We start from the raw sequence: 24,971 nt of genomic DNA, 5'->3' as shown, positions 1-24,971 counted from the left end.
AACAACTGTATTTATCGAAGAAATGTTTAAAAAAGGTATAATTTTTGTGACTGATATCATAAATAGGACTGGTGGAGTAATGTCACACATGCAGCTAACACAGACATATGGAAATGTCTGCTCTACCCAAAATTACAACCAATTAATTGCGGCATTTCCACAAAAATGGAAGAGGCAGGTGGAAGGGGATAAAAGTAAGGAACTTGTATGTCGGCCTTATATTAAAGAACATAAATGGTTAAAGAAAAGTGTGATAAATGAAAACATATACCAATTTCATTTAAGGACCAAAAAACTTACAGCTGTGCCATATAAATTGCAAAATAGTTGGGAAGAGATTTTCGATGTACCCATTCCATGGCACATGGTTTATGAATTGATACGCAAAACAACGCCGGATTCAAAACTTCGAATTTTTCAATTTAAATTATTGTACAAAATTCTTGCAACTAATAGAATGTTATATATATGGGGGATACAATCTTCCCAGCTCTGTAGATTCTGCTGTGAGGAGGCAGAGTCATTAGACCATTTATTTTGGTATTGTCCGCATGTAGCTCGTTTTTGGTCACAGGTCCAGGAATGGTTGAAGAATTGCAACATTTGCGTAGAACTAACGCTACAGATAGCAATACTGGGGGATTTGAAAAGCCATAGTCAATCAATCAATAATATAATAATTATTTTAGCAAAAATGTTTATTTTTAATTTACAATCCGTGGAAGCTATGAGAATAGGAAGATTCAAATCTTTTGTGAAGCATCACAGCACAGTTGAAAAATATATGGCAAATAAAAATCCGAAATGGATGATGTTGGAAGATAGATGGGAAAGGTTGAGTGGAGCTGAAGGGTGGGACTAATAACAAGATAAACAATGTAGGGCATACGGGATCTGTGAAATGTGTATAGGTGCGGAGCTATTGTGAAATAGCACAGTTACAAGTGGAAATCAAACTGGATGGACAACAGAAATAGAGGAAGGACTAAGAACAAACAAGAGAGAACTATTATAAAGTAGACTGTGTCTGTAAAATGTGTATAAGATGTATAAATTGAAGGTAAAAACAGAAATGTTTATCAGTTTACTCCAATTGGGGGATCGGTGGTAGGGTTTGCGGGGAATAATAATAAAGGTATACTCTTTTAAAAAAGTATGTATGTCTATGTAGGTATGTGTATGTATATATGTGTATATGTATGCATACGTGAATGGATATATATATTTACCCAAAAAAATATGGGGGATTGGAAATGATGCAGACAATTACATTGGAAGCAACATTCTTTCCGCAATATTAAGCTGATCCATCCCCCCAAATAAAAAATAAAAAAATAAAAAAATTAAAAAAATGGAACTAGCCAAATCCACCACATCTCCAAGCTTACGAGATTGTGCCCTCGTTAACACACAAGCAGGAAAAACTTGTGGAAATGCTTGAACCAATTTCTCATCTGCAATTCTGATTTCTGGGTTGTCAACTACCTCTAACACAGGAGTAATGTTACCACCAGCAATATCATTCCCTAGTAGCAATGTGACTCCTTTTACTGGCAGTGTAGACACTACACCAACACGGAAACATCCTGATACCAAGTCTGACACTAAGTGGACCCAGTGTAATGGTACAGGTACTGTTTTTGTCTCTATCCCCTGTAATATGACATGCGAGCCACAATATGTTTCAGGAGACCAGGGTAAAGCATCAGTAATGTTTACTGACTGCGCCGCCATGGTGTCTCGTAAGATTTGAATGGGCTTTTTATCAGTGTCTTCTCCAGTTAAGGAAACACAACCGGCAGAGATAAATAGAGCATAGACAGGATCCGGTTTCTCAAATGCTGAATCAATACCTCGGGCCAACGAACGAGACAAATTTGACTAAACCCAAACTTTTCATTGTTGGGGACGGTGATTGGGACTGTTTATTTTTCAAAACCGGGCAGTCTGCAATCACGTGACCCTTTTGGTGACAGTAAAAACATTAACGGATTTCATGGAAAGGCTTAGGGTTGTCAGAGGAAAAGCGACCTGAACGAGGCACTGATGACGTAATCAGTCTACCTTCAAAACGAGGCGCACCAAAGACAGTCGTGTGTGTCAAAGCGTTCTCATCTGCCAACACTGCTGCCTGGGCCAATGTCGCCACTTTCTGTTCATTTAAATAAACTACAATTCTATCAGGGAGGTTGCTTTTAAAATCCTCCAACAGCATCAACTCCCGAATATCAGCAAAGGTGTTAGCTTTGCTGGCTGAACACCATCGATTAAACAGAGACTCTTTGTCCCTAGCAAACTCAACAGAAATACGGTGAGAGGGTTTCTTGTGGTTCCTGAAGCGCTGCCTTTAAGCTTCAGGCACCAACTCATAAGCCCTCAACACGGTAGTTTTAACTGTATCCTAGTGTAAACTGTCTTCCAGGGAGAGAGCAGCTACTACTTCCTGGGCTTTCTCAGACAATTTACATTGTAACAGGAGCGGCCAAACCTCGAGTGGCCAATGCAGCGCAGCAGCCACATGCTCAAACGCTGAGAAATAGGCATCAACTTCCGACTCTCAGAATAGAGGGACTAAAGCGATATCTCTACTTACATCGAAGTGTTTGACACGCTGAACTCTGTCTGAGAAGTAGTTGGTGAACCAGGCGAGGCAGTCATTTGAGAAACCAAGGCTGTTGAGTCTGCCGATAAGAATACGGTGATTGACAGAGTCGAAAGCCCTGGCCAGGTCGATGAATACGGCTGCACAGTATTGTCTTTTATCGATGGCAGTTATGATATCGTTTAGGACTTTAAGCATGGCTGAGGTGCACCCATGATCAGCTCGGAAACCAGATTGCATAGCGGAGAAGGTACGGTGGGATTCGAAATGGTCAGTGATCTGTTTTTTAACGTGGCAATCGAAGACCTTAGAAAGCCAGGGTAGGATAGATATAGGTCTGTAACAGTTTGGGTCTAGAGTGTCTCCCCCTTTGAAGAGGGGGATGACTGCAGAGGCTTTCCAATCTTTGGGGGTCTCAGACAATATGAAAGAGAGGTTGAACAGGCTAGTAATAGGGGTTGCAACAATTGTGACGGATCATTTTAGAAAGAGAGGGTCCAGATTGTCTAGCCCAGCTGATTTGTAGGGGTCCAGATTTTGCAGCTCTTTCAGAACATCAGCTATCTGGATTTGGGTGAAGGAGAAATGGGGGAGGTTTGGGCAAGTTGCTGTGGGGGGTGCAGGGCTGTTGACCGGGGTAGGGATAGCCAGGTGGAAAGCATGGCCAGCCGTAGAAAAATGCTTATTGAAATTCTCAATTATAGTGGATTTGTCGGTGGTGACAGTGTTTCCTATCTTCAGTGCAGTTGGAAGCTGGGAGGAGGTGATCTTATTCTCCATGGACTTTACAGTGTCCTATAACTTTTTGGAGTTTGTGCTACAGAATGCAAATTTCTGTTTGAAAAAGCTAGCTTTTGCTTTCCTAACTGCCTGTGTATATTGGTTCCTAACTTCCCTGAAAAGTTACATATTGTGGGGCTATTCGATGCTAATGCAGTACGCCACAGGTTGTTTTTATGCTGGTCAAGGGCAGTCAGGTCTGGAGTGAACCAAGGGCTATATCTGTTCCTAGTTCTTTTTTCTTCTTTTTGGGGCATGCTTATTTAAGATGGTGAGGAAATCACTTTTAAAGAATAACCAGGCATCCTCTACTGACAGAATGAGGTCAATATCCTTCCAGGATACCCGGGCCAGGTTGATTAGAAAAGCCTGCTCGCTGAAGTAATTTAGGGAGCGTTTGACAGTGATGAGTGGTGGTCGTTTGACCGCAGACCCATTACGGATGCAGGCAATGAGGCAGTGATCGCTGAGATCCTGGTTGAAGACAGTAGAGGTGTATTTAGAGGGCAGGTTGATATCTATGAGGGTGCCCGTGTTTACAGATTTGGGGTTGTACCTGGTAGGTTAATTGATCATTTGTGTGAGATTGAGGGCATCTAACTTAGATTGTAGGATGGCCGGGGTGTTAAGCATGTCCCAGTTTAGGTCACCTAACAGTACGAGCTCTGAAGATAGATGGGGGGCAATCATGTGTGTGTGTATGCATGTGTCTGTGCCTATGTTTGTGTTACTTCACAGTCCCCGCTGTTCCATAAGGTCTATTTTTACCTGCTTTTTAAATCTGATTCTACTGCTTGCATCAGTTACCTGACGTGGAATAGAGTTCCATGTAGTCATGCCACTATGTAGTACTGTATGCCTCCCCATAATCTGTTTTGGACTTGGGGCCTGTGAAGAGACCTCTGGTGGCATGTCTTGTGGGGTATGCATGGGTGTCTGAGCTGTGTGCTATTATTTGAAACAGACATCTCAGTACCTTCAGCTTGACAACACCTCTTATGAAAACAAGTAATGATGATGTCAATCTCTTTTCCACTTTGAGCCATGAGAGATTGACATGCATATTATTCATGTCAGCTCTCCGTGTACTTTTAAGGGCCAGCCTTGCTGCCCTGTTCTGAGCCAACTGCAATTTTCCCAAGTCCCTCTTTGTGGCACCTGACCACACTACTGAACGGTAGTCCAGATGCGACAAAACCAGGGCCCGTTGTAGTGTTGTTAAGAATGCAGAAAAACACTTTATTATGGACAGACTCCCCATTTAAGCTAGTTGTATCAATATGTTTTGGCCATGACAGTTTACAATCCAGGATAACTCCAATCAGTTTAGTCACCTCAACTTGCTCAATTTCCACATTATTCATTACAAGATGTAGTTGAGGTTTAGGGTTTAGTGAATGATTTGTCCCAAATACAAGGCTTTTAGTTTAGGAAATATTTAGGACTAACTTATTCCTTGCTACCCATTCTGAAATCAAATAAAAGACTTAATCAGTTATCTTCCTCAAATCAAGGGGATGCTGATGCAATCTTTGCAAAAAGGAGAGAATGTGGAGTTAACCGTGACTTAGCATGCCCCGGAGCAAGATTCGTTTCCATAGAAATTTAACTGGCTAAAAGGTGGAGCCACTTTTGTATGACCTGTTATCCCAAGTTGAACTCAAGAGTTGACCAAACTTACCTCGCTAACTCCTCAAACCTGCTTTTCATCATGTCCCAGAATCTGTTCCGAAGTACAATTTCAACTGTCCCAAACTGAAGATGAACCATCCCAAATTAAATACTTTGTTTATTTTTATGTTTTGATATGCCAGCATGGGTCTACTCTAGGACAGGTCAATCACAATGATTTACAAGGCTAATAGGAGTACAACAAACAGAACAATAGGGCTGTCAACTGAGCCAGAAATTCACATTCAAACATGTGCCCCTAAAAAGGCCAACATTGAAATAATATTCTAATCTATTTAGCATAAATGTACATGTAACTGAATAAAGGAAACACTTGAGTAAATTAGTTATATTAAGTATATTGAAAGGTGGTGCATCCACACAGGTGTGGTTCCTGAGTTAATTAAGCAATTAACATCCCATCATGCTTAGGGTCATGCATAAAAATGCCCAGTTGCCCATTATTTAGATTACCACGGCTAGAAGTGATTTAGATAGAGGGGTCTCAAAGGATCATAGGGTGTGTGTGTCTTAGTCACCAGATCTCAACTCAATTGAACACATATGGGAGACTCTGGAGTGGAGCCTGAGAGCGGTTTCCACTACCATCAACAAAACATCTCATGGTGTTACATCCCTCCAATAGAGTTCCAGACACTTGTAGCATCTATGTGCAGTAAAGCTGTTCTGGCTCGTGGTGCCCAACACCCTATTAAGACACTTTATGTTGGGGTTTCCTTTATTGTGTCAGTTACCTGTAATAAATAATTAGCCTACATCTCACAGTGTAGCCTAGGTGATATGTGTTTACAGCCTCTCATGTCCTAGTAGCCTAGCCAAAATCAGACCATAGACATGTTGAGGGAATTATTTTATAAACAATTCCTTATGCCATTGAAACCAGCATTCTCACATGTTCTAATAAGTGCGCATTGCTGCACTTATAATGTGAAGAAATAATAGTTTAATCAACATTTTAGGCTAAACGTTCTGATCTGTTGCATCAGCCTTATTGCTTTAGAATTTTGGGGGGGATGTACAATGGTTGTATGAAATTTGTATCTATCGTCCCAGACTGTTTTGAACCGCCACTGTGGTGCAAAGCCACATAAAGCCAGAAGCTGCTTTATGTGGAGAACGACTGCCCCCTCTCATTGACACCACGGGAGTTCATGACCGAAGACAATCATTGTACCAGTGCGCTATTGAGTCTTCATATAGGAATTAATGGTGTCACGTGATCGATGGTTTTGTCCACTCATACAGTCATAGGCTTAGATAGACTAGAGAACAAGATAACAACAGTTTGTCATCTGTTATACAAGCATTTTTCATCATGAATCTTGTTCTGGAGGCTGCCCTGCACACTAGCTGGCACAGCCACAAAGTCATAAAATCTGATTTTAAACCTAACTCTAACCTTAACCACACTGCTAACTCTATTGCCTAACCTAAACCTTAAATTAAGACCAAAAAGCACATTTTTGTTTTAATAAATTTTTACAATATAGACAATTTTGACTTTGCAGCTGGCCTAATTAAGAGGAAATCTCTCAGTTCTGCCTCCAGGATAAGACTCATAACAATAAACGTCAACCTACATATCTGGAACAGACAGACTCACATCATGATCTCTTCTCTCTCTCAACCCTCTAATGTTCTTGTCTAAATGACTAATATATGACACACTTATTTTACCACAAATGTGAGCTTGGGGTGATTACGTATAATGAAATCTATTAGGCAAACAAACGGATATAGGACCTGAAGACATTGTGTGCAGCATGGCGTTGAGGAGTGAATTCCTTCACTACTTTATAATGAAAGACAGCATACAGTCAGAATTGAACAACGTCCTGTGAAAGATAATAATGGGAGATAAACCAACTGGGACAGACACACCCAATCCTAGCAACACACGTAAGGGTATTTAGGTGAGTACACCCTGAGCATTATGAAAAGTCCTTCAAATGTGTGGCCTGAAAATGTATTGATATATTAGTCGATGTTCATGTTAATTTAAGCAAAACAACAACTAACATATGGGAAGACAGTGTTTGGTGGGCAGAGTAAACAATAGAACCCTCACCATTCCAAATATTGGCTGATAACACCATGCTATGGGCCAAAAGAGAAAATAATCACCAGGTAAAAGCCCCAGGCTTCTCCCGAGGGGGACAGGAGTTCAATCTCCCCCTGAAGGAGAACAGTGCTCTTGGGTTTCAAACCATAACAGTCCTAAGGGGCCGGGCAGGACCACCACCAGCACAACTGGCACTAGTCATGATACAGCACTGGTCCTGTCTGTAGACTAAATTCCTGATGGGCTGAATACAGTCAAAACACAACCAGAGACCAGGGAGAGAAATATGAAAGTGAAGGGAGGATTAAATAAATAGAGGGACAAGCATTTCCTGCCAGGGAGCCACTCTCCTCTCCAGCTCCAACTATTTGTTTTCACATTCATTAACAGATCATTTACATGCAACAGACAAGCGATGAACCTTCAACCCCAGGGTTAGCCGCTTTGGTAAGGCAGTGTTTGTGGTTGGATGGAATCTGAAATCCAAATTCAAATACACAGAACAAGAACCCTTGTAGTGTGGGGATGCAGCTGGTAATAAAAAATGTAAAACACAATTGTAACACCAATGTTTGCGCTTTACTCAAAGCTGCGCCTGCTCTGACAGGCTGTCTGGCAACATCTCTAGATATCCGCAACTCCAGATTTAGTTCAAATCGGGAGACTCTACTGTGTGCTGTATTTACACTGAGTGTACGAAATATTAGGAACACCTTCCCATTTGCCCTCAGAACAGCCTCAACTCGTCAGGGCATGGACTCTACAAGGTGTCGAAAGCGTTCCACAGTGATGCTGGCACATTTTGACTCCAATGCTTCCCACAGTTGTGTCAAGTTGGCTGGATATCCTTTGGGTGGTGGACCATTCATGATACACACGGGACACTGTTGAGTGTGAAAAACCCATCATTGTTGCAGTTCTTGACACACACCGGTGCGCCTGGCACCTACTACCATACCCCCCGTTCAAAGGCACTTCAATCTTTTGTCTTACCCATTCAGCCTCTGAATGACACACATACACAATCCATGTCTCAATTGTCTCAAGGCTTAAAACTCCTTCTTTAACCTGACTCCTCCCTTTCATATACACTGATTGAAGTGGATTTAACAAGTGACAAACCATAACAGTCCTAATGGGCCGGGCAGGACCACCACCAGCACAACTGGCACTAGTCATGATACAGCACTGGTCCTGTCTGTAGACTAAATTCCTGATGGGCTGAATACAGTCAAAACACAACCAGAGACCAGGGAGAGAAATATGAAAGTGAAGGGAGGATTAAAAAAATTCAATAAGGGATCAAAGCTTTCACCTGGATTCACCTATGTCAGGTGTTCCTAATGATTTGAACACTCAGTGTCTATGATAGTAAAATCAAAAAAGAAACTTGAATTTAATCATTATTTTAGAATCCCAAATGTATTTACCTTGATTATTAACAGCTGAGTAAAAGTGCCACTTCATCAACTTAATTAAGCAAGAAAAAAAAAAGAAAAAAACATTTTTTCTTAGATATGCAACATCTAAGATAAAACACCTTCTGCACGTACATTTTAGTAGCTGCTCTTATCCAGAGCGACTTACAGTAGTGAGTTCATCAATTTTCATACTGGTCCTCCGTGGGAATCAAACCCACAACCCTGGTGTTGCAAGTGCCATGCTCTACCAACTCAGCCACACGGGGCCCAATTCTAAGTTCTATATTTTCTTTTACCAAATACCACAGCAGCAGAGACCGGTCTGGAAAGCTTGTAAAATAAATCTAAATGAAATCAAAATACAAACATCCTAACAATTAGAATAGAAATGTTCTGTTTCTTATTTCCAACCATTGTCAGCATATTAAGCGTGTGATTTGTTGAGTGTTTTGGGACTTGGCTCCATGCGTTCCGGTGTTGGCCGAGGTCGCATTAAGGCAGTGATATCCATGCATAATGACCAGCATGAAAACGCCAGCAGATATTTGGGCTGGGCTTCTCCCATTGCTTTTAATTCATTTTCAGAAGACCCACAGAGGCCGAGCCCGATCTGAGAGCGAAAAGGCAGCTGCAAGGAATTTTAGCATAGGAGATTAATGACAATCAAAACTTTTGGGGGGAGGAAAGTAAAACGTTGCACATCAGAATGAAATGTCAACATAATGCATATACTGTATGGGACTGTCAAAAAGTCACTGTGAACAGAATAATGGTTGTCATGCTTACTGTTTTGGACATACAGTGAATAAAGCTAAACCAGTTTCTTGGTAATTAACACATGTCTTGTTACTTGTGCAGTTTGTCCCTTTTTTTGCCCCCTACCCAGCCACCACTCATCTGGACAGGGTTATCCCGGAAAGACATGCGCTCCTTTTTAGATGAGGCAGAGGTCACTCTTTGGGGAGAAGGTGCTTCTTTGTCTGCAGAAAAAGAGAAAGACACAAAAGAAAAATCTAACAAAATTGCATGATATATTAGCATAGCACATATCAACATTTCTCAGGATAAAGTATTTATGGCCTGATGCTCTTTGCCTGAAGAAAAATATATTGAAACATACCATTTAGTGTAGTTTTATACAACGGGTGGGTCTAATCCTGAATGCTGATTGGTTAAAAGCGCATTCCAGCTGGTGTCTATTCCACAAGTTACCACCGGCTAAATCTATGACGTTAAAATGCCTATTTACTCTGTTCCATCTGACTGCCAAATCCACTGTCTCATCAGCTCAGCCAGGTACTTTATAAACTTGATCTCCACTATAAAAAGCATCTTGACATTATCTCACATTTCTTTTAGACTAACCTTTAGTTTTCAACAGCGGAAATTTGTATAAACCTTTGAATAAACCTCTGTCTCTCCGACATTTACAACATTGTTTCAATATTCAAATTCAATCTCCAAATGTCCAATAGTAATGAACGTGTCGGGAGTCGGATGAAACAGACAGACAGGCAGGCAGCTTTTCTCAGGCAATCGAAATCATTAATCAGCATAATTTTTATGGATATATACAAAGAACTATCAATAGAAAACAGGTGAAATTAAATGAAGTGCAGCTAGTTTGAAGTCTTTCCAGCTTCAGTTTGAAGTGTGTGTTAGCTGCATTGTTGACTAGCTCTCGAACAATGGTATCCTGACGAGAGAGCACATTTTCTATGCCAGGTGAAGTGGCTCATCGTTAGCTTATTGTTATGGATGTAAAACAGCTTAAACAAATGCAAATGCAGCTACCTCATTGTTATTCTGGCTGCACTTATTCTGGCAACACCTGTGCCGATATATCCTCCAAACACCAGCGTCTCAGGCATTATCACTTAAATATATTACACTACATGACCAAAAGTATGTGGATACCTGCTTGTTCCAAAATCATTGGCATTAATATGGAGTTGGTCCCCCCTTTGCTGCTATAACAACCTCCACTCTTCTGGGAAGGCTTTCCACTAGATGTTGGAACATTGCTGTGGGGACTCCCATTCATCCACAAGAGCATTATTGAGGTAGGGCACTGATGTTGGGCGATTAGGCCTGGTTCGCATTTGGCGTTCCAATTCATCCCAAAGGTGTTCGATGGAGTTGAGGTCAGGGCTCTGTGAAGGCCAGTCAAGTTCTTCCACACCAATCTCAACAAACATTTTATATATTTTTTTACCCCCTTTTTCTCCCCAATTATAATCTTGTCTCATCGCTGCAACTCCCCAACAGGCCCGGGAGAGGCGAAGGTCGAGTCATGCGTCCTCCAAACATGACCTGCCAAACCACACTTCTTAACACCCGCCCACTTAAACCCACCCGCTTAGCCGCACCAATGTGTTGGAGGAAACACCATTTAACTGACGACCGAAGTCAGCCTGCAGGCACCCTGCCACAAGAAACAGCTAGAGTGCAATGAGCCAAGTAAAGCCCCCCGGCCAAACCCTCCCCTAACTCGGACAACGCTGGGCCAACTGTGCGCAGACCTATGGGACTCCCGGTCACGGCCGGATGTGACACAGCCTGGGATCGAACCCAGCCTGGGATCGAACCCAGGTCTGTAGTGACGCCTCAAGCACTGTAGTGCCTGACACCTCTGCGCCATTTGGGAGGCCCACAACAAACCATTCCTGTATGGACCTCCCTTTGTGCACAGGGCATTGTCATGCTGAAACAGGAACGGGCCTTCCCCAAACTATTGCCACAAAGTTGGAAGCACAGAATCGTCTAGAATGTCATTGTGTGCTGTAGCGTTAAGACTTCCCTTCGGCTTCCCGAGTGGCGCAGCAGTCTACGGCTCACTACAGACCTGGGTTCGATCCCAGCCTGTGTAGCAGCCGGCCGTGACCGGGACTGACTTCGGGACTGCACACTGACTTCGGTCGCCAGTTGTACGGTGTTTCCTCTGACACATTGTTGCGGCTGGCTTCCGGGTTAAGCGAGCAGTGTGTCAAGAGGCAGTGCGGCTTAGCAGGGTTGTGTTTCGGGGGACGCATGGCTCTCGACCTTCGCCTCTCCCGAGTCCGTACAGGAGTTGCAGCGATGGGTCAAGACTGGAACTACCAATTGGATATCACGAAATTGGGGAGAAAAAAGCGGTAGAAAGTACAAAAATAAAATATAATAATAATATTTCCCTTCAATGGAACTAAGAGGCCTAGCCCGAACCATGAAACAGCCCCAGACCATTATTACTCCTCCACCAAACTTTACAGTTGGCACTATGCATTCGGGCAGGTAGCGTTCTCCTGGCATCTGTCAGATTCATTCGTTGGACTGCCAGATGGTGAGGCGTGATTCATCACTCCAGAGAATGCGTTTCCACAGCTCAGGAGTCCAATGATGGCGAGCTTTACACCACTCAAGCCGAGCTTGTGTGACCTAACACTTCACGGCTGAGCCGTTGTTGCTCCTAGACGTTTCCACTTCACAATAATATCAATTACAGTTGACCAGGGCAGCTCTAGCAGGGCAGAAATTTTACGAACAGACAGTGGCACCTTTGCCACAATAAAGTCACTGAGCTCTTCAGTAAGGCCATTCTACTGCCAATGTTTCGCTATGGAGATTGCATGGCTGTGTGCTGGATTTTATACACCTGTCAGCAACAGATGTGGCTGAAATGGCCGAATCCACTGATTTGATGGAGTGTCCACATACCTTTGTATATATAGTGTACATATAGCGTACATTATAGCAACTACTTTGTATAGCCTAGGCTACCACACTGAAATGCATGGACAGCTCCTCATGCAAAGTGTATGTACTAAACTCTGTCAATAGTCGGCTGTAGGGGAGGCTGTTCCATTTCACCTGGGGATCAAAACTAAGCTCTCCAAACACAAGAACAAAGGGAGCGTGTCTGTGGGCATGATGTGTTCCACGTGTACCGGCCACAGTGAGCCAGACGAGCCCCACACAGGGAGCTCAGCAGTGGGGAAGATCACGAGGAGGTGGTGGGGGGCTGGAGCACAGCACACATTACAGGTACTGACCAGCTCCCAATATCTGCACGGCTGGTGTCCCATATAGTGTATCATAATCTGAATGTCTATTTTTTTATGATTCATTGTAGGGAAAATATAACTCCCTCACACACAATTTTATCTCTACACATTTATTGTCAGTCAAATACCTTTTTGAAGGTACCCTAGCGGATAAGAGCGTTGGAACAGTAACCAATATATCACTGGTTCAAATCCCAGAGCCGACTAGGTGAAAAAAATCTGTCATTATGCCCTTGAGCAAGGCACTTAACCAAAGTGACTTACTGGAGAAATTATGGTTAAGAGCTAAATTACTAAAATGTAAATGTAAATGTTAAGACTTTTTATCATTAAACCATACTAAATATAATATTGAGTATCTGTGGCCACAGCTTATTTCCATCTGAATGGTTTGATCCTTCAACATTTTATTGAAAACACTCAGCCAGCCACAGGGGTCATTTTGTGCTCTTTTGGAGAAACTATTCAGAACTTATGTGTTGAAATGTTGGTTATAAAATATTTATTTATTTGTTTGTTCCGAATCAAAAACAGAGGACAAAACAAATCTTGTCTTTATTAACACACATGTTGGTAATTTAGTTGCTATTTTCAACGGTCATGCTATTAAAAAGTAGGTAAATAAATAAACGGTCGCACATTCCCTCGACCGCTGTGACCAAACAAATCGCTTTCAGTCGTTTTACTCCCATTAGCTTTGAATGGGAACAACATTGAGGCAGTAGATAGGTAAGTTAAGTGGTTTCCTCTGCACAAGTAATGAAAATATTTAGTGGGGCTGAAAACACACTTCATGGCTCCGCCCCAGCGAGCGGTGGGTATCACATTGCAATAGGTTATAGAGTTTTTACATGGTCTTTACTGCCATGGCAAGCTAAGTGAACCCCTGACTTTAAAGCTGGACTTTGATATAGTCTCTATACTCCTTCAGAGGCTAATTAAATATTTAAATTTAGTTTTCTGATAAATAAGATATTTTTGCTGCTTTAAACTGGCATGGATTCTCCCTGCTTATACACATTTTCAAAAGAGAGCTTCCAGTCTATGGCACTACTGCTTTTCTTTGGTGAGTTACCAGCTAAGAGCTGCACCATTTATCCATTAAATAACTTTTAGATTTTTGGCTAATTAAATGCAGTTTGCCAGTTTATGAAATATCAAATTGGCTTTTGAAAAGTTCAAGACACCAGTCTTACACATACATACATATTTCAATTTACTAAGTGTTGTTTGATCACAGAGCCACACAGAAAGTCTTTCTCTTCACCCCGCTCTAAGTCCTACAACAACGTGCCTTTATCACGCAGCGAGTCACTGCCCTCGTGGATATCATTTAGTAATCATCATCGGAATCTAATTTAGCTTCGTTAGGAAGGAACAGTATTTGTCTTCTTTTTTAGATTCCTGCAGCTTGTTTAATCTGGTCATCTGTTTGTTTCCTGGCTGTATCTGTCAGAAGCATCTTTGTCACTCAAACTCCTGAGCGGAAGGCTGTCTGACAGAAGGGCCAGTCATTCTTCTCTGAAAATGACTTTTTTGCCTGTTTCTTGTCGAGGAGCAGCGCTCTGTCCCCTTCCCGACCCCGACCCAAGCTCCTGATCGACCCGGGGCACTAAGCCGGACCCGTTATCCCTGCTTTGCCACACACACACACACACACACACACACACACACACACACACACACACACACACACACACACACACACACACACACACACACACACACACACACACACATACACACACACACAACAGATGCATATACACACAACAGATGCATACACACACACACACACACACACAATGCACGCACATTGCACACACACAGACAGAAATAACACACACATGTCATATTATCATAACCTACTATTCATCAGAATTATTGACAGTAGTCTGTTTGCAACGTGTGCTGGCCAGGCAGCTCACCCCACCTTAAAGCTACAGTGATTACATTTAGATCATACAAGACTTGTGTCTTTCTAGATTGGTCCAATGCTTACATGTGCCTGATATCATACCGCCTCTCACAGACACATATCTCGGCTAGTACTTGACCTCAGCGGTTCAATTCTCTCAGGTTTTTCACTCTTACTTTTCAGTGACTTTAAGTGACAGAGAATGTTCTGTCTTTAGGGACATTTCAATGGAGGGCCGAAAAAATATTCCTGCTAACTTACACCTAAAAACCAAATCATGGAATAAGCATTGGAAAGGAACATTTTTGATTTCCAATTATGAAATCTTCGGAATATATTAACAAATTGACACATTTAATTATGTATGAAATAGTGGTAAACACACACAAAACGTGTATGTTGAACTAAATGTTTAGTGGTGCGTATATCCAGCAACAGGTAAAACAAGACAAAGCATTTGGGAAGGTAATAGGTGGGCTAAATAGTAGCTTGGTTGGGGTTAATAACATTTAAACTCATTCAATTCAGGAAATAAACAGAAATTCCAATTCCAAATATTGGTCATTAATATGCATTAAGGAAACTGTGAATTGAAAGTTTAGTTTACTTCCTGAATTGAAATGGAATTGACCCAACTCTGCTAGATAGTGAGTCTGAAGTAAAAACGTAAAACTCACTTAGTTGCTCCATAAAGTTTCTCCGAGCTTGATTGTGTTCTTTGCGAGGCGGGGAGGTTGACGTTCCGCTGGCCCGCGACATTGGGGCCTGGTCTGGACCTTCTCTGTACCCTGCTACAGCCTACAAACACACACACACACACACACACACACACACACACACACACACACACACACACACACACACCCCACACACACACACACACACACACACACACACACACACACACACACACACACACACACACACACACACACACTGTTCAAATAAGGTCAAACATGACTTTTCTCACGCAACTGGCCCCAACATTTTGAAAACATTCAACAGCTAACTACGCGCTCATGTGCTGAAAGCAGAAAGGCAGTGTGTAGCTGAGGAAAGGGAAAGGGGGTGGTTAATTCAAACTGCACAGGGAGACCTGCGGTTTTCAACTTCAAAGAGCTGACGAGCATCAATATCATTCTCTGTTCTACATAAACCACACTGCACTGACACTGGTATTTCTACAAATCAAATTAAAAAATGGCCATGAGTTGATCAAATTGAAAGTGTCGTTACACTGGAAATAAGCCTTTTGAAAAAAAAAACGTTTTAAACTCTAGGCGGAGTGGGAAACGAACTATGGAGTGAAACTTAAATATGAACTTGAAATGTAAACAATGCATTCTTCCATGGACTTTCTCCGCAACCAAGATACAGACAGAATGAGAGGCAATTACTCAGTGAAAGTGAATCAGTCGTAGGTGGAATGTAACAGCGAGTCAAAATAAATAGCTCACCACGAGCTGCACTCTGCCTCCTTTCAGTATGTCTGGGTCAATCTCTGGGAGGAAACCATCACTGGAGACAGACAGAAAGGTTTCAAAACTCTGCTATTAGTGGTCGCTCTCCAATAGCGTGGTGGTTTCACTCCAACACCTCAGATCTATCACAGCATAAACATCAGATCAGTGGCATTACTGGCTTCCATTTAACTGTTATCATAATCCCAATGTCTTATTTCATACGTTATGGCCCACCCCCCCCCCCCCTCCCCCTCACCCCCCCCATTCATTGCATTTGGTGCCGCTTCTACCAGTTACTTTTTCCCCCTGAAAATGCTGGGTATTAAAAATGAAATGAAAAAGGTCTGTATTCTTGTTTTGTATTTAAATATATTTCCTACATTATAATTTCTACATAAAGAAGTAATTTAATTGTTTTAAATGTTCTTGGGACATAATGTTCTAAAACAATTAGATTCTAGAACATTAGCCTTTATAATGGGCCAATTCTTTCTGCCACTTCTGTTCATTTTTTATGTAATAAACATGTAATATCCCTTTCATCCCCATCACCTGCATATATATATATATATATATATGCATAATCTACAATAATGTAATCTAACCTACTGTCCGTCATTGTATTTCTTCTGTATGTTGAACATGAGTTGCAGACATACAATATCATGTACTGGTGCATATCCGGTCTAGAGAACCTCACCTCTCAGGGCGTCTGCTGTCAGAGTGCACAGGCTGGGTGTGGAGCCACTGGTAAGTGAGTTCCTGGTTCACCAGTGTTTGGTCCACTCTCTCTGTTGCGTCCTGGTTCAACAGTATTTGGTCCACCCTCCCTGGTGCTTGCTGGTTTAACCGCGTTTGGTCCAATCTGCCTGTTCCCTCCAGGGCTAGTTCTGCCTGGTGAGCTGCACTTAACAGAAAATATATTTCGGTAAAACATCCCTGGTGACAACAGTTACAAGAAAATCACAGAGCTGCTTCCCTACACAGTCCTGCTGCTACCACGTCAACCAGGTGCAGAGACATCTTTACAAATGATGTGAGGCATAATTTATATAGGAGAGAGAGAGCGATTGTGTTAACACATGCACACCAACACCGTATTCCCTATATAGTGCACTACTTTTGACCAGAGCCCTACGGGCAATACACTACATAGGGAATAGGGTGCCATTTGGAACAGGGCCAAGGATAAATAAACAGAGGGAGCCTGGACTGTGACAAAGATTGACAAGTCGAGCGTTAGGCTAGGTTTTCCTCCCGAGCTGTAAGAGACAGATCAGTGCTTAGCTAAAGCTCACAGCGTTTATGTTGGGGCTTAAGGTAGCCATTTGTTTGGAGGGCTCTGGGGGCATTACTATAATACACTCGGAGTTGCTGAATGACGCAACAGCCAGGAGAGGTTGGGGGTCCTTTCATGGTGTGTGTGTCTATGTGTGTATGTGTGTATGCGTGTGTGGTTGTTTGTTCTTGTAAAGTTTTATTTAAGCAACGTATCAAATAGAGAAAGCATTCAATGATTTACGAACAACTCTGAAAATCCCATAATAAAGGCCGTAATTCAAAGTAAACATTTGCTCCCCGTTCACGGCCCGCCAACATACTGCCGACATTAATGCTGCCTAAGATGGCCGTGAATTGATAAGGAATTTTGACAGCCCGGTGCTGGAACTAATGATGCATTTATTTAACTCATTTTCATGCTTTCGCCTAGCAGTAAAAAAGGAGAAAAGGTTTCATAGCTGGCAGTCATCAAGGGTTAATTAAGAACCCACTAAAAACGTCAAGTGATGGAAGCTCCCCCGAGGCAGTAAGGCCAGGAGATGGTGTTTCACACTTCCTGGAGCAGAAAGTACAAGTGGCATGTTTTAGTAGAACATAAAAAATACAGTACTAGTGTATGTTTTACATATTTTTTAATACTGCATTGTCCTACTGTAAACAGTGCCTTCGGAAAGCCTTATTCTAAAATGTATTTAAAAAAAAAAATAATCCTCATCAATCTACACACAATACCCCATAATGACAAAGCAAAAACAGGTTGGAATTTTTGCAAATTTATAAAAGCAAATAAAAAAATGGAATATCACATTTACTTAAGTATTCAGATCCTTTACTCAGTACATTGTTGAAGCATCTTTGGCAGCGATTACAGCCTCGAGTATTCTTGGGTATGATGCTACAAGCTTGGCACACCTTTATTTGGGGAGTTTCTCCCATTCTTCTCTGTAGATCCTCTCAAGCTCTGTCAGGTTGGATGGGGAGCGTTGCCACAAAGCTATTTACAGGTCTCTCCAGAGATGTTTGATCGTGTTCAAGTCCGGACTCTGGTTGGGCCACTAAAGGACATTCAGAGACTTGTCCCGAAGCCACTCCTGCGTTGTCTTGGCTGTGTGATTAGGGTCGTTGTCCTGTTGGAAGGTTTTCATGAAGGATCTCTGTGTCCTTTGCTCTGTTTATCTTTCCCTTGTTCCTGACTAGTCTACCAGTCCCTGCCGCTGAAAAACATCCCTACAGCATGATGCTGCCATCACTATGCTTCACCGTAGGGATGGTACCAGGTTTCCTCCAGATGTGACACTTGGCATTCAGGCCAAAAAGTTAAATCTTGGATTCATCAGACCAGAGCATCTTGTTTCTCACAGGCTGATAGTCCTTTAGGTGCCTTTTGGCAAACTCCAAGTAGACTGTCATGTGCCTTTTACTGAGGAGTGGCTTCCGTCTGGCTCCTCTACCATAAAGGCCAGATTGGTGGAGTGCTGCAGAGATGGTTGTCCTTCCAGAAAGTTCACCCATCGCCACAGAGAAACTCTAGAGCTCTAGACCATCGGGTTCTTGGTCACCTCCCTAACCAAGGCCCTTCTCCCACGATTGTTCAGTTTGGCCGGGCGGCCAGCCAAACTTCTTCCATTTAAGAATGATGGTGGCCACTGTGTACTTGGGGACCTTCAATGCTGCAGAAATTATTTGGTACCCTTCCCCAGATCTGTGCCTCGACACAATCCTATCTCTACGGACAATTCCTTCGACCTCATAGCTTGGTTTTTGCTCTGACATGCACTGGGGGACCTTATATAGACTTTTATTTTATTTTATTTAACCTTTATTTAACTAGGCAAGACAGATGTGTGCCTTTCCAAATCATGTCTAATCAATTGAATTTACCACACGTGGACTCCAATCAAGTTGTAGAAACATATCAAGGATGATCAATGGAAACAGGATGCAGCTGAGCTCAATATCGAGTCTCATAGCAAAGCGTCTTAAAACTTATGCAAATAAGGTATTTCTGTTTTGAATTTTTATAAATTTACTCTGTAGATTGATGAGGGAAAAAAATAATATTATACATTTTAGAATAAGGCGTAACGTAACAAAATGTGGAAAAGTGAAGGGTTCTGAGTACTTTCTGAATGCACTGTACTAGTACTCCTTCCACCTTCCCCTTACCCCCAGGCCCATGTCAAAACATAGTGGTACTCCTTCCACCTTCCCCTCACCCCCAGGCCCATGTCAAAACATAGTGGTACTCCTTCCACCTTCCCCTCACCCCCAGGCCCATGTCAAAACATAGTGGTACTCCTTCCACCTTCCCCTCACCCCCAGGCCCATGTCAAAACATAGTGGTACTCCTTCCACCTTCCCCTCACCCCCAGGCCCATGTCAAAACATAGTGGTACTCCTTCCACCTTCCCCTCACCCCCAGGCCCATGTCAAAACATAGTGGTACTCCTTCCACCTTCCCCTCACCCCCAGGCCCATGTCAAAACATAGTGGTACTCCTTCCACCTTCCCCTCACCCCCAGGCCCATGTCAAAACATAGTGGTACTCCTTCCACCTTCCCCTCACCCCCAGGCCCATGTCAAAACATAGTGGTACTCCTTCCACCTTCCCCTCACCCCCAGGCCCATGTCAAAACATAGTGGTACTCCTTCCACCTTCCCCTCACCCCCAGGCCCATGTCAAAACATAGTGGTACTCCTTCCACCTTCCCCTCACCCCCAGGCCCATGTCAAAACATAGTGGTACTCCTTCCACCTTCCCCTCACCCCCAGGCCCATGTCAAAACATAGTGGTACTCCTTCCACCTTCCCCTCACCCCCAGGCCCATGTCAAAACATAGTGGTACTCCTTCCACCTTCCCCTCACCCCCAGGCCCATGTCAAAACATAGTGGTACTCCTTCCACCTTCCCCTCACCCCCAGGCCCATGTCAAAACATAGTGGTACTCCTTCCACCTTCCCCTCACCCCCAGGCCCATGTCAAAACATAGTGGTACTCCTTCCACCTTCCCCTCACCCCCAGGCCCATGTCAAAACATACTAGTACTCCTTCCACCTTCCCCTCACCCCCAGGCCCATGTCAAAACATACTAATACTCCTTCCACCTTCTCCTCACCTATGTCAAAACATACTAGTACTCCTTCCACCTTCCCCTCACCCCCAGGCCCATGTCAAAACATAGTGGTACTCCTTCCACCTTCCCCTCACCCCCAGGCCCATGTCAAAACATACTAGTACTCCTTCCACCTTCCCCTCACCCCCAGGCCCATGTCAAAACATACTAATACTCCTTCCACCTTCTCCTCACCTATGTCAAAACATAGTGGTACTCCTTCCACCTTCCCCTCACCCCCAGGCCCATGTCAAAACATACTAGTACTCCTTCCACCTTCCCCTCACCCCCAGGCCCATGTCAAAACATACTAGTACTCCTTCCACCTTCCCCTCACCCCCAGGCCCATGTCAAAACATACTAGTACTCCTTCCACCTTCCCCTCACCCCCAGGCCCATGTCAAAACATACTAGTACTCCGTCCACCTTCCCCCCACCCCCAGGCCCATGCAGTTCCCTGTCCTGATCCAGACATAACCCTCCTTCCACTATCCCCCTCAACCCACCCTCACACCCTGTCCTGTTCCCCTGCTCCAGGACAGGAGGAGTCACGCCTGTTAAGTGGGGCTTTTAAGCACATTATCCAATCTTTCTCTATCGAGGCGAGGGGGGCAAAAGGGAGGCAGGGGGAGCCATGTCTTAAATTATATCGAAGAGAGAATATGCTCATTCAAGGGGGTGCAAGGGGGGCCCGGAAAGGTCTGGATGGGGAGGTGGGTGTGGTCAGGGTCACGTCCTGCAGCTACCAAGTCGTAAAGGAGAGGCACGTCGTAGGCACTTTAGAGTAATTCAGAACAAGTTGTGGACGCGGGTGGTGGATGACTGTAATCCCATGGCTCTGGATCCGAAGGTCACGTGTTCAAGCCCAGTTCAATCCTTTTTCCCCTCACCTATCCCAAACCTTAACCCTTAACTTAAAAACATACCAAATTTGACATTTGGATAAATGGAACGATACTGATCAGAAGGAGCAACCCAGGGAGTCAAAAACCCTTTGAAATTTGACATTTGAAGCAACTTCGAAATTTGACGTTTGGAGAAACATGGCTAAACGTCAGAATCTTTAGTCTAATTGGTAAAACCATGAGATCTTGTTGGTTAAACTAGCCTCATGGGATCTTCATAGATTTCACCAGAAGCCAATATGAGCTTCTCTCTCTCCCTCCCTTCCCCCTCCCTCTCTGTCCCCCTCCCTCTCTGTCTCCCTCCCTCTCTTTCTAGCGCTGCCTCCTGCCCTGCCCTGTCGTGGAGATGACCCTATACGGATATGCCGTTGTGTGTTCCAGCGCCAGACTTAAAGCAGGAGTGGGGGAGAGAAGGAGGAGGTCAGCTTTTATCATAGGGCCTGTCTCCTACTTTCCTTCGCCCAGGGGTCAAGCCTTCACCTCAAGAGAGCAAACCACACACGGTCACCCAGCGGTCAACAGGCAGGCGGTGCAGGCCACAGACACACGCAGGCCACAGGCACTATGATAATAACAGTCTTTATTAAGGAAGGTGAGACGGCTGAGCTGGCTCCTGGCTTGCTCCAAGTCACGCACTAGCTACATGCTTGCACTATTTCCAGTATAACTTTGCAAATGTAGTATTTTAGGCGTGACATTTTTTTCATGTTTTCCCAATATAATACTATTTTGGATTTAACATTTAAACCCAAATTTAAACCCAAATTCCCATAAAGTGAAAATGTAGGATGTTATATCCGTACATGTAATAACAGTATTTTTTCCCATCGTCCATGTTGTTAGTTCATAGCCGTTCAGAAGGATTCTGGGTAAGTCAAGCATGTAGGAGCCGTTCGCTTGTTTCGTTTGTTCAATTGTGTTGTTTATATATTCAGAATGATATTATTGTGATTTGTGAAACTAAAACAACAATCCTTATCACTTACTAAGTCTGTGTTATTTATCCATATGCAACCGTATCAAATCTACAAAGAAAACAAAGAGAGATACAAGTTCAAACTAATAGGTTACTTCCATCTAATTGTTCATTATGAGAGCTTGATGTGAGGACTTCAATCACTGAGGTAACAGTGAGGTACACACCCAATAAACAAGTTACTAAACGATTAGACATGGTTGAAGTAACGTTAACATTGACATTGTTATCTCATAATTTCTGTATAGTTTGAAGTGCAGGTGAATTATTTCAGGATTCCTTCACCCAGATGCTAAATTCAGATGCTAAATTCCCTGTCAAGCGTGTCAGAACTTTGGATAAGCACCGAGCCAACAGGCAGCTATAACCCACACCTCCAGGCCGTCCAAACCCTGACTGCCTATTGCATTGCAACCATATTTCCACTATCGTTCCCAGTATCTTTCCTCCTCCCTGGTCCTGATCATTCATCAAACAGGCTGTACCTTGCAGAGCGCAACACATCAGCTGATAAAGTACAGGGTCAATGACTTGGGGTGCATCCAAAATGGCACACTATTCACTATACCAGTGTTTCCGCTGCAGTCATTTATATGTTGCGCTGTGCCACGGGAAAATAATTGCCGCGACAGCAAAAGAATATGGAACAGGAAAGAGCGCCTCTGCCGAGGAGCACTTTGAAGATGCTAGAACAGTCCACATTTACGTTTCCTCTGCAAACAAAACTAGTAATGAATAGAAACATATGACTACCCCATAGTAGAATCGTTTATCTGTTTACCTAGTCGGCTTATTGTGTGTTCTAGCCTATGTGAGAGAAATATTCCCTACGGCACCACTCATGTTAGGAGTGCCATAGGGACGTGCATTCTGACAAGCAGTCAATGCACAACATTCATGTAATATATCTTTTTTTAACCTTTATTTAACTAAGCAAGTCAGTTAAGAACACATTTTTATTTACAATGACAGTGTTAATTTACAATTTACAATGACAGAACAACAGATTTTGACCTTGTCAGCTCAGCAACCTTCCGGGTTATTAGTCCAACACTAACACCACTAGGCTACCTGCCGCCTCAGAGAGACATGCATTCTGACAAGCAGTCAATGCACAACATTCATGTTAGGAGTGTCATAGAGAAATGCATTCTGACAAGCAGTCAACGCACAACAATTCTTGTAATTGCGGGAAAAACAACAGTTTTAATGGCCTTTGTTAAAAAGAGGAGGATTCCAGCTTTCCATTCCTAATTTACTTTTTTCTCAACTCCTAAATATGTGTGAACTGCACCATTTTAATTCTTAAGAGTCTAAACTAAGTTGTCTAAGCTGACATATGGAATTGTTTTAAGATGGTCATACCATGAATCATTTAGCTATTTGATTAAAAATGTTAGCACCCATTTAGGTATAAAAAAGATATATACAATATTGAATTTGGCCTTTACTACTATAGCCCATAGAAACGCATTGAATAACACATTCATAAATGGCAAAATAAATAATAAGGAATAAGGTTTTGAAATATCTGTCCTATATCTAGGAGGTATAAGAATGCTCAGGAAATATATATATATATTTTTTACATATATTTAACCCCTTTTTTTGGGTAGGCACAAAACTACCACCATACTTCCATTCATTTTTTAAACCGGTGCCGGATGCCTTCAGACGAGTCCCGTGACACTTGTGGGGCAAAATGGTGAACACCATCATGTTCGTGAGAATCTCCCCTTTCCACAGTGGGGTCACATTAGTTTGTAGCATAAACAGTTCGGAAGCTACAGACAGAAGTTGGCACATTGACAGTACAGACTTCAGACGAGTCCCGTGGTGCTTGTGGGGAGTCGTAGAGCACCATCGTATTCGTGAGAGTCACATCATTCCATAGAGTGGTCATAGCTACAGACATTTTCATAAAAATTACATTTTTTGGGATGTCTCATGGTCTGACAAACACGGCTGTAGCTCAGCCACTTTTCACATCAGATGCGGGAAGCCGCCATTGGCGGATGTAGTGGATTGAGACGCAGCCCATGCAAAAAAACAGATATCTCTAGTTTAAACCCAGATTTTTTTTGTAGGGGCATGGTTAACCACGTTGCTGCTCCGCAATTCACTGTGATTGCATAGGGGAGAGTGGTGCTAAATGTAACAAATCATTTTACCAATATGCTATTGGGCTCATTTATGGAGGTAAACTCAGCAAAAAAAGAAACGTCCCCTCACTGTCAACTGTGTTAACTTTCAGCAAACTTAACATGTTCATACAAATATTTACACAAGATTCAACAACTGAGACATAAACTGAACAGGTTCCACAGACATGTGACTAACAGAAATGGAATAATGTTTCCCTGAACAAAGGGGGGTCAAAAGCAACAGTCAGTATCTGGTGTGGCCACCAGCTTCATGAAGTACTGCAGTGCATCTCCTCCTCATGGACTGCACCAGATTTGCCAGTTCTTGCTGTGAGATGTTACCCCACTCTTCCACCAAGGCACCTGCAAGTTCCCGGACATTTCTGGGGGGAATGGCCCTAGCCCTCACCCTCCGATCCAACAGGTCCCAGACGTGCTTAATGGGATTGAGATCCGGGCTCTTCGCTGGCCATGGCAGAACACTGACATTCCTGTCTTGCAGGAAATCACGCACAGAACGAGCAGTATGGCTGGTGGCATTGTCATGCTGGAGGGTCATGTCAGGATGAGC

General features: G+C 43.1%; 1 protein-coding gene across 1 annotated transcript in view; it reads right to left on the bottom strand.

Moving 5' to 3' along the window:
• Positions 1-5,153: 5,153 nt before the first annotated feature.
• lrriq1 (leucine-rich repeats and IQ motif containing 1) overlaps positions 5,154-24,971 on the bottom strand; it is a 53,742-nt gene continuing 33,924 nt past the window's right edge. Inside the window, exons 24-27 of the mRNA XM_055933417.1 lie at positions 16,682-16,883; positions 15,976-16,036; positions 15,196-15,316; positions 5,154-9,537 (exon numbers count right to left, since the gene is read on the bottom strand). Coding sequence (XP_055789392.1) covers positions 9,404-9,537; positions 15,196-15,316; positions 15,976-16,036; positions 16,682-16,883 — 518 coding nt within the window. The 3' untranslated portion in view covers positions 5,154-9,403. The remainder of the gene's footprint in view (positions 9,538-15,195; positions 15,317-15,975; positions 16,037-16,681; positions 16,884-24,971) is intronic.

This window comes from Salvelinus fontinalis, chromosome 9, assembly GCF_029448725.1.
Source record: "Salvelinus fontinalis isolate EN_2023a chromosome 9, ASM2944872v1, whole genome shotgun sequence".
NCBI lineage: Eukaryota > Metazoa > Chordata > Actinopteri > Salmoniformes > Salmonidae > Salvelinus > Salvelinus fontinalis.
Note: the sequence above shows the minus strand (reverse complement) of the source record. Positions and strands in the feature narration are given on the sequence as shown.